The 14,351-nt window shown below is 40.1% G+C and overlaps 1 protein-coding gene across 1 annotated transcript; it reads left to right on the top strand.

The window, feature by feature from the left end:
- The first annotated feature begins 10,015 nt into the window (after positions 1-10,015).
- Positions 10,016-11,036, top strand: LOC129062610 (olfactory receptor 5A1-like). The gene has a single exon (XM_054563614.1). It carries the CDS (start codon positions 10,016-10,018, stop codon positions 10,976-10,978), a length of 963 nt encoding a protein of 320 aa, XP_054419589.1. The 3' UTR covers positions 10,979-11,036.
- Positions 11,037-14,351: the final 3,315 nt, after the last annotated feature.

Raw genomic sequence — 14,351 nt, forward strand, 5'->3', positions numbered from 1 at the left:
CTTCATGACAGCTTGGCTACGAGCCTCTCATCTTACAGATGAGGAAACAGGGCCTCAGCTCACACATGCTGAGGTGACCTAGAAAATGCGCATTAAATGAGGGACAAATCACACATGTGTGCCTGCATTACTCCAGGGGAGGGACTGTTAACACCTCCCCCACAGTGGCTTAGCCAGGACACTCCTTTTCCCACAATAATTGCCACTTCAGCTGAGAATACTGCTTCAAATACTTCGGCATGCATATCTCAGAGGCTGAATACATCTGGCTCTCCTTTGTGCCAGGCAATAAGAATACCTCTCTTCAATACATCTCTTCATCTAGAGGGTTCGCAACTTCTTTCAGTCCCTTTTATCTTTGGATAAAGATGAAAAACTTCTGATTGTGAGAAAATTCCTCTTTGAAGTGAGCAACAAGTTCTTTCCAAGTAACTTCAACTTATCACTTCTCATCTGCAAAAGGAACATTATGGTCTCCTCCCTCCCTACCTCATAAGCTGCAAAAAAAAAAAAAAAAAAAAAAGTCACATTTTGCTTGAAGAGGAAGGTAGAGATTGATGACCCCAATATCCTTCCTTACCCTGTTCAGGAGGAAGACAATAATCAGAGAACCCAGTTACATGCATTCAAACCTTTGACCTAGAGAACTGAGATGTTTGTTGTTTCATGCTGCTACATTTGTACTGATTCATTATGCAGCAACAGGAAACTAATATTCTCATTGCACAGTTTGACTTGCTTCTCTGTGAAACTACCCACTTCTGAACTTTTGCAGTTAATATCCTGATGAAGCAACTATTTTTTTTTTTAAAGTTCCTTTGTAGAAGAGTTGTCCTATTTGATTCAGGAAATGGTCACTGAGCATCTACTTGATGCCAGGCACTGGGATACAGAGATGGATAAGAAATTAAAACCCTAAAAGACCTCAAAGAGAAATAATACAAGTAGATACATAACTATTAGCTGAGTCAGAAAGTGCTGGAAGCTATGAGAGTTCAGAAGAGGGAGAAATCGTATCCATTTGAGGATGTCAAGAAAGGTTATCTTGGAGTGGCTCTGAGGAATGTAACAGGGAATCAATATGAGGCTCAGGCAGGATTTTATGTAGCAGTAAATGTCTTTGTTGGATTGCAGACCACATTTAAATAGTTGATCCATATAAGTCTGGGAATTATATACCAGAAATGAGGGGTGAGGGTAGGAACCACTTAGAGCCAGGGTGATGGACTCATGAATTTGGGTGGACCTGAGGAGCAAGAAGTCATCAAGAATAGATTACTGAGTTGCACAGTAGGAAAACAGGAAGTTTTGGTAAAGGTAAATTTTGGAGTTTGTGATTTTAAAATTAAGCACTTTCCCTTTATGGTGAGGTCTGGGATGGAGCTGCCAAATCATGTGACTGGGGTAGCATAGGATTTAGTCAGTGGAGGTAGAGAGGTCAAGACAGTGTGCAGCTAGGGTCTTTGGAGGGGCATTAACCTTGAAACCATCTGATTTATCTATCTGGTTGCCCTTAAACAAACAGGGCCGAATAAATGTTGACTTGAGAAGCATAGAAAAGAATGAAGTAATCACAATGAGGTGAAGTCCATCCCGAAATATTTCCTGTATTATTGAGCTTGAAATCTGGTCTTGAAGCTGCTTTCCCAAACCCATTGGTGATCAGCTTGGCAAAAGTGATGCCTTGAGACCTTAATAAAAGGTATAACATGGGCATTGCACAGACGGACCCTGTGGGCTCCCTGACCTCTCATCTTTCTAGCTGCCACATTTGACAGAATTTCAAGACTCATTTCAGGTTTTCAAGATGAATTAATGATTCAGTAAAATAAACAGATAACCCATAGCTGTCTTCTCCTTTCTCCCTCTTTTCCTTCCCACCACTACTAATGTCCACATAGAATGATGTGTCCCGTATTCATCTGGCCTCTCACGCCTAAGGCCTTTCCCACCATCTGGCATCCAGCTGGATAGCTCTCTCCAGTGAACATTTATCAACCTAACTTCCTGCCTCCAACCACAGCTGCCTCTTCGCCTTGGAATTGAGCCTTGCTGACAAAATGCTACATTTAAGATCAAGCAAGTTCAGGGTAGTTGTACATTTTCCAAGTCACATCAGCTCTGGATCATTTTCAGGTCTGTTTAAAGGGACAACTCAGTGTTGCACTGCAAAAGAATTAAGTAGATGAGTGAGTCTTATTGGCTCCACACTTGTCAGTGTTGCTGGTCTCAGAAAGGCTGCTGTAGGAAAGGCTTGCAGACGGTTCTCTCCTCAGGACAGCGATGAGGCTTCCTAGAGGAGGTTCTGCCTTCCCATCGCCCCCAATAGCACTGAAGGATCAGAGTCTCTGTAGAAAATAGACAATAGACACTGTGTGTGGTGGGACCCATCTGCCTAACACATGTGGTTGGGCAACTATTTCCTAGGTTTTTTTCATGCTGGTATATAAATCTATTCTAAGACAGAATAAAATTCAAAGAACACCTTCCTCATTTACTCTGGATCCAGGAAAATAAATACAATTGTATGTCATTTTCCATAAGCAATAAGCAACCATTTGCAAAGACAGAGAAGACCAGCTTTAAGCAAAAGTATGAAGTTCTATAACTTCATCCTCTGCGCCACTCCCTCCCATTTGAAGCCGCTCCCTTCCTGATTCTGCGTCCCTTGTTTAACCAACTCCTGGCCTCTCTGTCCTCTCACAGCCTTCCTTTGCCCCTGGGGATCAGTGGCACCGACTTACACTCTGGTTCTGCCGATGACCGGCTGTGCTCTGCTGGACAGCCCTGCCTGGGAGCCTCTGCTGCAGAGCACCCCTCTCTGTGGCCTTTCCTTCAGCCTCCAGACCTGTTCCAGTTCCCTGACTCTTGAGAATTCTTTACCTGACAGCACCAGATGCTGTACCGACTTTTCCATTTCCTTCTCTTCTTCCATTGCTAAACTGGCATCTCACTTTCTCCTGTCTCCCCCTGAACACCACTCCAGATACCCTGTCTGGGATGAACTATTGAAACTGTGCTGGGAAGATTTCACTTTTCTTCCTTCTTGCCACATCCAATGACCTTTTGTTCATTTTTTTTTTTTTTGTCCTTTTAGATTTCCATGCCATGTTCACCAAGCATCTCTGGTTGGTGCTTTGAGGATCAGGATAAGGAATTTGGATGCCATCAGGCTATTAAGGAACCATGACAAATTAATGAATATTCTTGAGCCAGAAATGACATGATTGGATCTGTGCTTTAGGGAGGCCCATTGGTATGTTAAGGAGGAAGAGTTGTACGGAAGGGAGTCTCAAGGCAAAAAAGACCAGTTAGAAGATTTTGGATGATCAAGAACAGTTAGGTTAAAACTGCTTCACAAAAAGGAGTTGGGGTGGAGATGTCAGGAAGCCTCGTTCATTCTCCTGATGATGTCTATATTCTGTAAATATGAAAGGATAAGACAGCCTTTTCTGAAATTTTGCCTTGGGGAGAAGGGAGGGAGGGAGTGAAGGAAGGAGAGGGGTAGGAATTTTAAAAAACACCACAATCTTCTAGCACCCTATCCTTACATTCTTCACCCTGTAATATGGAGTGAGAAACAAGAGGTTTGTTTTGGTTTTATTATTATTTTTAATCTAGCAAAGGTTAATTACATACAACCTACTTCACTGGCCATGGTGATCCTTTCTTTTATATCAAACCTTGGAGAGACCCAAGAATGTAGGCAGAAGGCCAAGAGCTGGGAATTTCGGGAAGGAGGCTATGGCCCTGGTAGGAGAGAAGTGGGTGGGGTTTGGGAGCGGAGAAGGGAAACTGCAGATTTTTCCCATCTGGATGCAAGTTGAAGGGCTGCCAACATCAACAGGGTGTGGCCGCCATCTTTCTCAAACCCTTGAAAGAAGCCACAGTGTCCTGTGGGTTTGCACAATGCCCACTTCCCTCCATTCCTTGTATGTCCTTCCCTCAGACACACAAATAGAGTTCAAGTCTGTCCAAGTTGGATATTTGATAAATCATAAACAAAACATGTACATGAGGGAAATCTGGTCCTAGTCAAACAGCAAAGGATTATATTTTTATAACTCCCTGCACATCGATCTTTAGAAAAAATATGGTCTATCAAGTGATTTTCCACCTCTCTGTTGCCACCCATTTGTTATGCCCTTGTGGTTGGCAGTGCTGTATAGAGGGCTGAGCCTGGACTTTGGATTCTGGAAGACCTGAAGACAAATTCTATTCTTGCCACAATCTTTCTGACAAACACTTCTCCAAAACTTCATTTTCTCATCTGAAAATGTGTTTAAGAATGCTTTCTTTTAGGAACTACTCTAAGAATATTATAAAATAAAGTATATTAAGGCCCAATCCACACTACCAAAAATGTAGTGCTTGTCTGTCTTTTCTCTTTGTCTTTATTTCACAGAATTGTAGAATCTTAGAATTTTAAGGAGCCTATAATGTCAACTAATTCATACTCTCTTTTTGAAAGTCTATTTCTTTTTTTAAAGCATCTGTGTTCATCTTTTATTTCCATTGACCACATTATCTTTTCTTTTTTATTGTTGTTCAATTACAGTTGTCCCCATTTTCCCCCCATTACTCTCCCCCTGCCCTAGTCTAGTTCTTTTCTTTTTTTCCAGTTTTGTTGAGCTATAAATGATATAATATTGTATTAGTTTAATGTACACAACATACTGGTTTGATATATGTATATATTGTGAAATGAACCCCACAGTAGGTTTAGTTAACATCCATCTCCTCACACAGTTACAATTTTTTCCTGTGGTGAGAATTTTTAAAGATCTACTTTCTTCATCACTTTCAAATATACAATACATTATCATTAACTATTGTCACCATGCTGTACATCATATCCCAGGACTTATTTATATTATAACTGCAAGTTTGTACCTTGTGACACACTTCATGCATTTCTCCCACCCTCCACCCCTGCCTCTGTAACTACCAATCTATTTTCTGTTTCTATGAGTTTGGGTTTTTATTTTTTTTTGTTTTTAGGTTCCACATATAAGTGAGATCATCAATGTCAAGTGTACTACTATCTTCTCCTTGCTTACTCCAGTGATAAAGAACTTACTCTTTTCCAGAATATTCTTACTTTTAGATTGTTCTATTGTTTTCCTACAACCTCTTCCTCCCTCTGCCCTTCTCTCCCCGCTTTTTCCTTCCCTCTTTCACCCATTTAGTCATAGTTCCAACTCCTGAAGTCATGCAAAAGATGTTCTTACATTAAAGAGTTTCTGTAAAATATCCAGTGCTTTACAAAGGTAATTGCTGTTGATGAAATGGTTACATATTTTGAGGCCAAAAACCACTCTTGGCTTTCACTGCCTCCAGGGATATCTTACTGGAACCAGATCAAGGACTAAGAATATAGTGGAAGCAGGGCCAATGGAACTCAACTCCACCCGACCAAAGCTGGCATCCTCTTTACCGCACAGCCCAGGCATCAAGCCAAGCTGCCAGTCGGTGCTCCCTGGGACTTGTCATACCCCACAATGTAGAGAGACTCAATGGTACCTCAGAGAGAACTGGCCTTCCTTTAAAGCCCCATCAAGTCCTTCCCTTGGTTGCCAATTTAAAGTCACTACATCTAAAATCTATTTATCTCTTTGGCTGAGACCAGTGCTCCGGGTGCCTGAAGAGATGGATTTTGCTCCAAGCTTCTAGTATTAGCCATCTGACTGAAACCCAGAGTTTAAGGAGTTGTAGGTGAGTCTGCCCTTTGCTGTTCCTTAGGAATGTTGCTGCTGAATTCTAGAATCATAAAATGGGTGAGTTAAAAAGACACTTGAAAGAAGGGAAAGTAGAGCAGGCAAGATGCAGACACTCTCTCTTCTGACTGCTTGATTTTAGCCAGAAGAGCTGGACTTGACCTGATATTTTGCAGTTCTGCAAAAGATTTTGTTTTAGAAAACGTTCTGCTATTTACAAATGGAAAGAAAGAAGGAAGGAATGTGGACTAAAAAACACTTACCTAAGCCAATCTAGTGTAAAGACAGGAGATTTGAAGATTAAGATTCTGAAATGCAAATAATTTTTCCCAAAGTCACACAACTAACAAGTAGGAGGAACAGGAATTAAATCAGCATTTTTTTTTTAGCTTTCAGGCTTTTGCTTTTTATGCTATTCTAGACTCATAAATGTGTGCATGTGTATGTCTGCAATTTTTTAAAAAATCATCTAGTTTCCTTAGATCCTCTCTAGCTACCATGGAGACTCCAGGTTTGAGAATAAGGTAAAGCAGAAGGAGCTACTACTGGAGAATGAGAAGCAGGTCCTGAGGTCACCTTTGTCCCAGCCAGCTGTGCAATCTCAGTCTCTCTCTCTCTCTCCCCCCACCCCCTCAGCTTTAGTTTTATTATCAATAATGGAGAAAGTACGGGTTAACTGGTTTCTACCTCTGGTATCCTATTATTTTATTATTTTAGGTGTAGTCCCAGAATTTTCTGGATATCCATGCAGTATTTAAAATAGGACCAGTTCAGTGGTCTTGGGATTAGGGCAAATTTAGAGTGTCTACATAGTAAATATTTTATAACCCTGTACTTAACCAGTCAACAAATAATCACTGGGCATCTATAATATGCCCACCTCTGTAACAGATGAGGAGAGAGAATGGATGCAAGCAGAAAACATATTTTTTTCCTACAGACTAGTCTTTCTAGCTTTTTTTCATCATACCCTATCAAGTCATCTGAACTGCAATTATCCCTTGTACTTCAAATACTCATTTGAGAATTACCACATTAGAACTTTATTCCTTTTTATCTTGGTGTATAGCTTTGTTAAAATGTAAATGAACCTGCCCAGGTTAAGGAGGAGAAGACTCTTTACAATGGTTTTATTTTTCTTTTATATTATTGTTATTATTTTTACAATGATTTTAAGCATTCAGCTCCCAGTCTTGTCCAGTCCATTGGGATGAGGGAAGGGTTGTACCTGCAGTCACACCTATAATACGGTTTTCTGGATTCTCCAGCCTTGTGCCCACATCCTTTTATAGCAGTCAAGAAAGAGAACAGGTTCTGGAATCAAAGAATCAAGCGTTATTTAAATTTTGGCTCAGTCACTTCCTAACTCAGTGAGCTTCTGGTCTGAAACATATGTCTTTTGGAATTGTAAACTGAGCTTATTCAGAAAATATTATGTAGTGTTTACCGTATGCCAGGCACTGTGCAAAGCACTGAGGTTAAATGCCTCTCCAGACTTTACAGTCAAGAATACAGACAGAACAAGTTGGCAAACAAAAGTAAATACAAAGTGTGGTAAATGTTATGAAAGGAGGCAACATGTGTTATAAATATTGGGAACAACATAAGCAAGGGACATTTGGTCACTGTTGCTGTTATTATGACATACAAGTACATGCACCTGGGTTTAGGAAGCCAGTGCAGCAGAGAGCAGGCCTTGGATTAGGGATGAAGAAACCTGGGTTCAAATCCCAACAGTGCTGATTATTTGTTAAGTAATAAAAATTATTTCTCTTTTCTCTTCAAAATTTGATTTAAGTTATTTCATTTAATTTTCACCATCTATGAGATAGTTCTGTTATTGCCTCTATTTTTGCAGTTGAGGGAAATCAAAAGAAACTTAAGAATGATGTGTCAGCTTGACCCAGGCCACACAGCTAGTGAGTTGTGATGTAAAGATTAGAGACTAGCTCCGTCTGACATCAAAGCCCTGCTTTGGATGACCACAAATAAGATAATGGATGTGAACATGCTGCATAAACTCAAAAATGCTGTAAAAACAAGCGGTGGTGCTTCTTAGACCGTGCATACTAAGACGCACACATATATTCATATACTCTATTTCTATATATATAATTTCTATATACTCTATTTTTATATATACATAGAAATACAGAGTATATGACATACATTATACTTATCTACAGATAATTCATGTCAAAATAGCCTGAATTACCTCTCCCTACTGCTTGATTTTAACCAGAAGGGTTGGACTTGACTTGATATTCTGGAATTCTGCAAAATAAATTTTTTTTAAAGTTCTGCTATTTACAAATGGGAAGACTCACATAAAATAATCATCTAAAATAAGTGGCAATCAGCTTTTATCCTATTCTTAAAATGTAATAGACTAGATATAATAGACTCTTGGGGTTGAAAGAGAAAAGAATTATGATAAATCTTCCTCAAATATACCTCCGATGATAACTGCATATGTGAAAAATAAAGGGGTGGGGCACAGGGTCGTTGTCTAGCCATGTACAGTTTCTCTTCAGAATGACTGGTGCTGTTACATATCAAGGGAACATCTGTTTCTAAATCGACCTGTCTGAATTCAAATCATTAAACGCTTTCTTCCTGGCTTTTGAAGCAACTTTCTCATCTTCCTTCTCAGTCTCTTGCAGTCCCGTCGATCTTGTACGTGGCTTCTACACTTCCGTATTGCTCTCTATTGTATTTTTAACGCCATATTCAACACCTAGTTCCCTGTTTACAAAGACGCAAGTAAAATGTAAAAAACAAACAAAAACAAAACTTTTCTTGTCCATAGGAGAAGTGTCAAACTCTTTAACATAATATTCATTCAACAAATATTTACTGAGCACCTAGTACGTGCCAGACGCTGGTTGAGGTACTTGCGATACTTTTATAAACAAAGGAGACAAAAATCCCTATAAATCCTGGTCTTCATTAAGCTTACTTATATTCTAGTGGAGGGAGACAGACAATCAATAATCAGCAAACCAATTAATGATATGCAATGGTAGAAGATGGTATCATCAAAAGAACAGGACTGGGTAAAGGGGGACTAAGGTCTAAAAGTGGAGAAAAGGTTGAAATTAAGTATAAATATGCACACCGATATATGCAATTAAATACACAGGACATGCAATTATATACATATGGAACAATTAAACACTTTTGCTGCCTTTGCTTTTGGAACTCTTTCACAATCTGTCCACTTCTCATTGTCTCTTAAAACTAGACTTCTGTGATCTTCTCTTACCACTGTTTATCCTGTGCTCCATCACCCTGACATGTTTGAGGTTCCTCAAACACTGTGCCCGCTTGAGCTTTTTACATCTTTAACGTGCAGCTCTCTGAACCAACCATCTCTCAACTCCCTCAAACACCAAATTTTCATCCTGGTAACCCTTTACTCATTGTTGGACTCCTCCTCCAACACATCTCCTCTCAGAAGCATCTGCCTTCTATGTCCAGGATCCAGGGAGCCCCATCCCACTGTGCTGTGATTCATCTGTTTTCTGTCTGCCTGATGCATTTTAAGGAATACACTGAACTTAATAGTAATGTTATATTACTTCCTACATCATCCACATGTAGCTCCAAAAATACATGGTGCAATGTGTTTGATAAGTTGATAGTATTTGTGCAAAATGAACATTAGTATTTCACAGTGTTGATTTTTTTTTACCCCTTTCTGTAATCTTTAAAGGGGATGTCACTTTTTCACACTGTAAGTGCTTCACTCTACTGCCTTAAAAAAAAAAAGAACATCTTGATCCCATATAGAACAAACTATGATGATAAGAAACACAAAATTGCCTCACTGGGCATTTAAATTCTTGACATATATATTTTCCTTAATAAAAAAAAAACAACAGAGTATGTAGGATAAATTCAAGTGGCTCAGGAAGTCAACTGAAATGCTTGGAGCAACAGAAAAAAAGGGAGGTATTTAGTCCAAGTTCTATTAATAACTTCCTTTGGTAAAGAGGTGGCATTGACAGTGAAGGTGATGACCCAGATAATGCAAAAATTCCAGACTATTCTGGGGCGTGTCACTTTTCCATTAAAAAAATGCATCAAGATAAGGGTGATTATGAACCTGAAGGAAGACCCACTACAGGCTGTAGAGGGGCATTCTGCATCAGATAGAGGTAGGGCATTTGTCCCCCAGCCTCTTCTCATTCAGGGAGTTTATGATTCCATGACACAATGACACGGTTTCTTCCCCTGGTTCTTCCTGGCCACAGGAATCCCTGTTTGGGGCTCTGAAAGCAGCAGAAAGAGGACATATGGCCATGGGAAGGAATATCAGCATGATGACCAACTTCATCCTCTTGGGATTTTCAGAGCGTCCAGAGCTGCAGATTTTCCTCTTTGTGTTGTTCCTGGGGATCTATTTCATGACTCTGGCTTGGAACCTGGGTCTTATTGTCCTGATCAGGATGGAGTCGCACCTCCACTCCCCCATGTATTTCTTCCTTGGTAACTTGTCCTTTGTTGATGTCTCATACGCCTCCTCTGTAGCCCCTAAGATGCTCTGCGACTTCTTCAGGGATCAGAAGACCATCTCCTTTATGGGTTGTGCCACTCAGTTTTTCTTCTTCATTGGGATGGGAGGCACTGAGTGCTGTCTTCTGGCAGCCATGGCTTATGACCGGTATGCTGCCATCTCCAATCCTCTGCTCTACACAGCCCTCATGTCACCCACCCTGTGTGTGGGGATGGCCATTACAGCGTATGCTGGAGGATTCCTTACGGGACTCGCCCAAACCACTTCCCTATTCCAGCTCCATTTCTGTGGGCCGCTAGTCATTAACCACTTCTTCTGTGACCTGCCACCCCTTCTGGTCTTGTCTTGTTCTAGTACCTTCTTCAGCCAGATAGTAAACTTTCTTGTTGTGTGTGCAGTTGGTGGGACATCAGCTCTTTTTGTTCTGGTTTCTTATGGCTACATCATTACTGCTATTATGAAGATCCATTCAACCCAAGGGCGCATGAAGGCTTTCAACACCTGTGCGTCTCACCTGACCACAGTGATTCTCTTCTATGGATCTGGTCTCTTCTCATACCTTCATTCTAGTGCTGGATACTCACGGGACCAAGATAAGGTGGTGTCCACGCTCTATGGAGCTGTGATTCCCATGCTGAACCCTGTCATATATAGTTTGCGAAACAAGGAGATCAAAGATGCATTGAAAAAACTCAAGGAGAGGACGAAGCAGATGTCTTTTATGTGTCTTTTTGTTCCTTGAGTTAAATCGAATACTACACAGCAGCAAAAAAGAAAGAGCTCCTACCCTTTGCGATAGCATGGATGGAACTGAAGAGCATTATGCTAAGTGAAATAAGCCAGGGGGTAAAAGACAAATAGCATAGGTTCTCACCTATAAGTGGAACCTAATCAACAAAACAAACAAGCAAGAAAAATGTAACCAGCAACATTGCAAGAAAAAACAAGAAGACAGTAACCAGAGGGAAGGAGGGAGGCAGGTAACAGGGAAAAGAAGAGGAAGGGGCAAATCTAGGAACATGTGTAAAAGACCCATGGACAAAGCCAAAGTGGGGAAGGATCGAGGGTGGGAGTTGGGTGTGGGTGGGGCAGGGGAAAGTGATGGGGGGAAAATGGAGACAAGTGTATTTGAACAATAAAAAAAGAAAAAAATATCGTAGGTTTTGCTATATGTAAATAGGCATAATACAATAATAAGTGATTCACAGAATCTGAGTAATAAAGAAACTATTTCAAATGAGACCCCCAACCTACAATGTCTACTGTATAATTAGGTTCAACAAAAGTTTGTTTTCCTCCCTTTACTTGTCAAGGATCAACAGGGTTTTAATTTAATCAACAGGGTCATCTGCAACAGAAAATAAATATGCTTTTTCATAACGTTCCTTAGCTTTATGGCATCAGATGGTGGGTTCAGGATACCATGCCTTACAACCAACTGGGGCATGGTCCCAGGACCACAACTATTCCATTGAGACCTCTTTACAGTACAATACTGCTCTTACAATTCATTCACCACTCGGGACAAATTTTATGTCTTTCTTGCCATGGATTCATACTTATTCAAGGGTTGATACTGACCAGGAAGGCTGGCTCTGGATTAAAATTTGAGAAGCCTGAGTTGGGTTCAGCAATGATTACTCAGAGCCAGGAGAGCAATAAGGTACCCAGAAACCATGTTTGAGAAGAGCCAAGGATCACACATCTGGAATCATAACACCCCCTGGGGCCAGAAATCGGAGCCAAACCCAGCAGACACAACCTTGTAAAGTCACAGCGAGAAGGCCTAGAGAATAGGGTGCCACAAAGTTAATTTTCATGCCTGAACCACCTAGTGACTGGGTGGGACCACCTGGTTTAAGGAACAGTCAAGAAAGAGATGCTTCCCCTAGAAACTTTGATTCCATATCTGCTTACTAGACCGGTTCTCACTCTTGGCCTTGTATGGATATTTGACTCATTTACTGTCCTCACTCCATCCCCAATCCTTTCCCACTTCATATGCTACAGTTGGAGTCTGTCTCCTGCATCCCTGGAATTTGAGCTCAGCCTGCCCCATGGTTCTGACATCCTTGCTTTCACCTTCAGGCATTATTTCAGAAGGGCCCATGGTCTGAGAAAGGGCATGATCTGAGATAGGACAACCAAGTTGCAAGAGTTTGTAGGAGAATTGAATGTGAATTTTAAATTGCCTGACTCTATTTCATAAGAAGGTTCTTGAGAAAAGGACAAACATTTCTGAAGTTCTATTTCTTTAATGTGAATATAAATCCTGGTGAATCATGATGGCCATCCCTAAGCCACATCTACTTTGGCTATAACCATTCTGCCTCAACCCTGTTTTCAGTTCAGGCTGTCATTTGGTTTGTGCTCTGACCATTTGGATGACAGTTACTGCCACGGGTCCCCATGGCGTAGTCATCTGTTTTCTTCCTAAGTTGTTAGCATCCTTGTCTAAACTGTTCTCTATTGTTTCCCCAAAACACAGGACATGACTGGGGCAAACTATGTGCTTAATAAGTATTTGTTTCATCAATCAATAAAAACAAATCCAAATTCACTTGACAGATAATTTAGAAATGTTATGCCAAGGATGGGATTAAACACTTACTGAATGCTTATTATATGCCAGGCATTGTGCCTACTGATTTATTAATTAAAAAATGTATCTTAATTCTTTAACATGTGCACAGATTCCTTGTTAAAAAAATAAAAAAATTATAGATAAGAAAATTTCTCTTTGACCATAACCCTCAATTTCCATTTCATCCTGGACTCCCTGAGGAGTAACAACTATTCATGTTGGTATGTAAATCGACATCTTTTTGCATATAAATATTCACATATGTGCCAATCAAAAATATTGCTTTATGTGGCTCTGTGTGTATTTACATAAATGGTATTATAGTGAATGTTCATTTTATACCTTGCTTTTTTTAAGTCAACTTTATTTCTTGAAGCTCTTTCCATGCTGTACATACAAATCTATCTCAGTCTTTTTCATTGTTTCATAGAACAGCTATACCAGAACTTACATACTTCTTCCCCCACTGATGGACGTTTAAGTAGTTTCAAGTTTTTGCTGGTTAATTACAGTGTTGCAATATGCATGTTTGTACATCCCTCTTCATGGGAATATGCAATGGTTATGGTAGAAACTGAGAAGTTGAATTGTGGCATACAGGATATGTGTATTTTTAAATTTTAATAGACATTGTCAATTTCTCTATAGTGCCTACCAGTGGAGGCTCCTGCTGCCGTGTGCTAGGGTACCTATCTCCTCATACCCGGATGAAGGGTAATATCCAAACTTATTTTTTTCCCTACCTAATCAGCTCTTTATACAGGGTGGGGTAAAAGTAGATTTACAGTTGTGGGAATGCAAAACACAGAGTTTACTCTTGTATTATTTATTACTTACTGTATTATTTTCCATGTGAACAACTGTAAACCTACTTTTGCCTCACCCTGTATATATCCTTTTAATCCTTGAAATGACTCTGCTGGATAGGGTTGTTTATCATTCTTATTCATATGCAATGTCTTATGTATAAACTCTTTTTTTTTATTTCTTCAAATAGGTTTTCTTTTTATTTTCTTTTTTTTAAGTTCTATTATTATTATTATTTTAATTAATTAATTTATTTTTTCAAATACATTTGTCTCTTTATGTATATTTTTCTTCTTTTAGTTTTCACAACCACACTACGAGATAGGGGTTTTAACCATTTTTACCTGAGAGGTGAATTACATAAGGCTCAGAAAGGAGGTTAAGGTAACTGCTACTCAGATCATACCCATCTCCCTCACATGGAGTCATCCAAGACCCATTCCCCACTGTTTCCCCACTGTTTCCCCACTTCCTCTCAATCTCTCCCTCACCCCTTCTCTCGGAGAACCGCCCTCCCTGACCCCTGGTCCCAGTTGAGACGCTCCTCTGTGTTCCCTTAGCGCCCTGTACTTCTTTCTGTGCAATGCACCGTTGATCAATGCCTGTCTTCCCATGAGACTAGGATCTCTTTGACAAACCAAGTGGCGCCTGACACATAGTATCTGAACAGTAAATTTATGTGAGAACATTAACCGTTTGACTATACCTCGGAATGCTTTTAGAG

This window comes from Pteronotus mesoamericanus, unplaced genomic scaffold (assembly GCF_021234165.1).
Source record: "Pteronotus mesoamericanus isolate MK-2021 breed Mesoamerican mustached bat unplaced genomic scaffold, CSHL_Meso_final scaffold_83, whole genome shotgun sequence".
In the NCBI taxonomy this organism is placed as follows: Eukaryota; Metazoa; Chordata; class Mammalia; order Chiroptera; family Mormoopidae; genus Pteronotus; species Pteronotus mesoamericanus.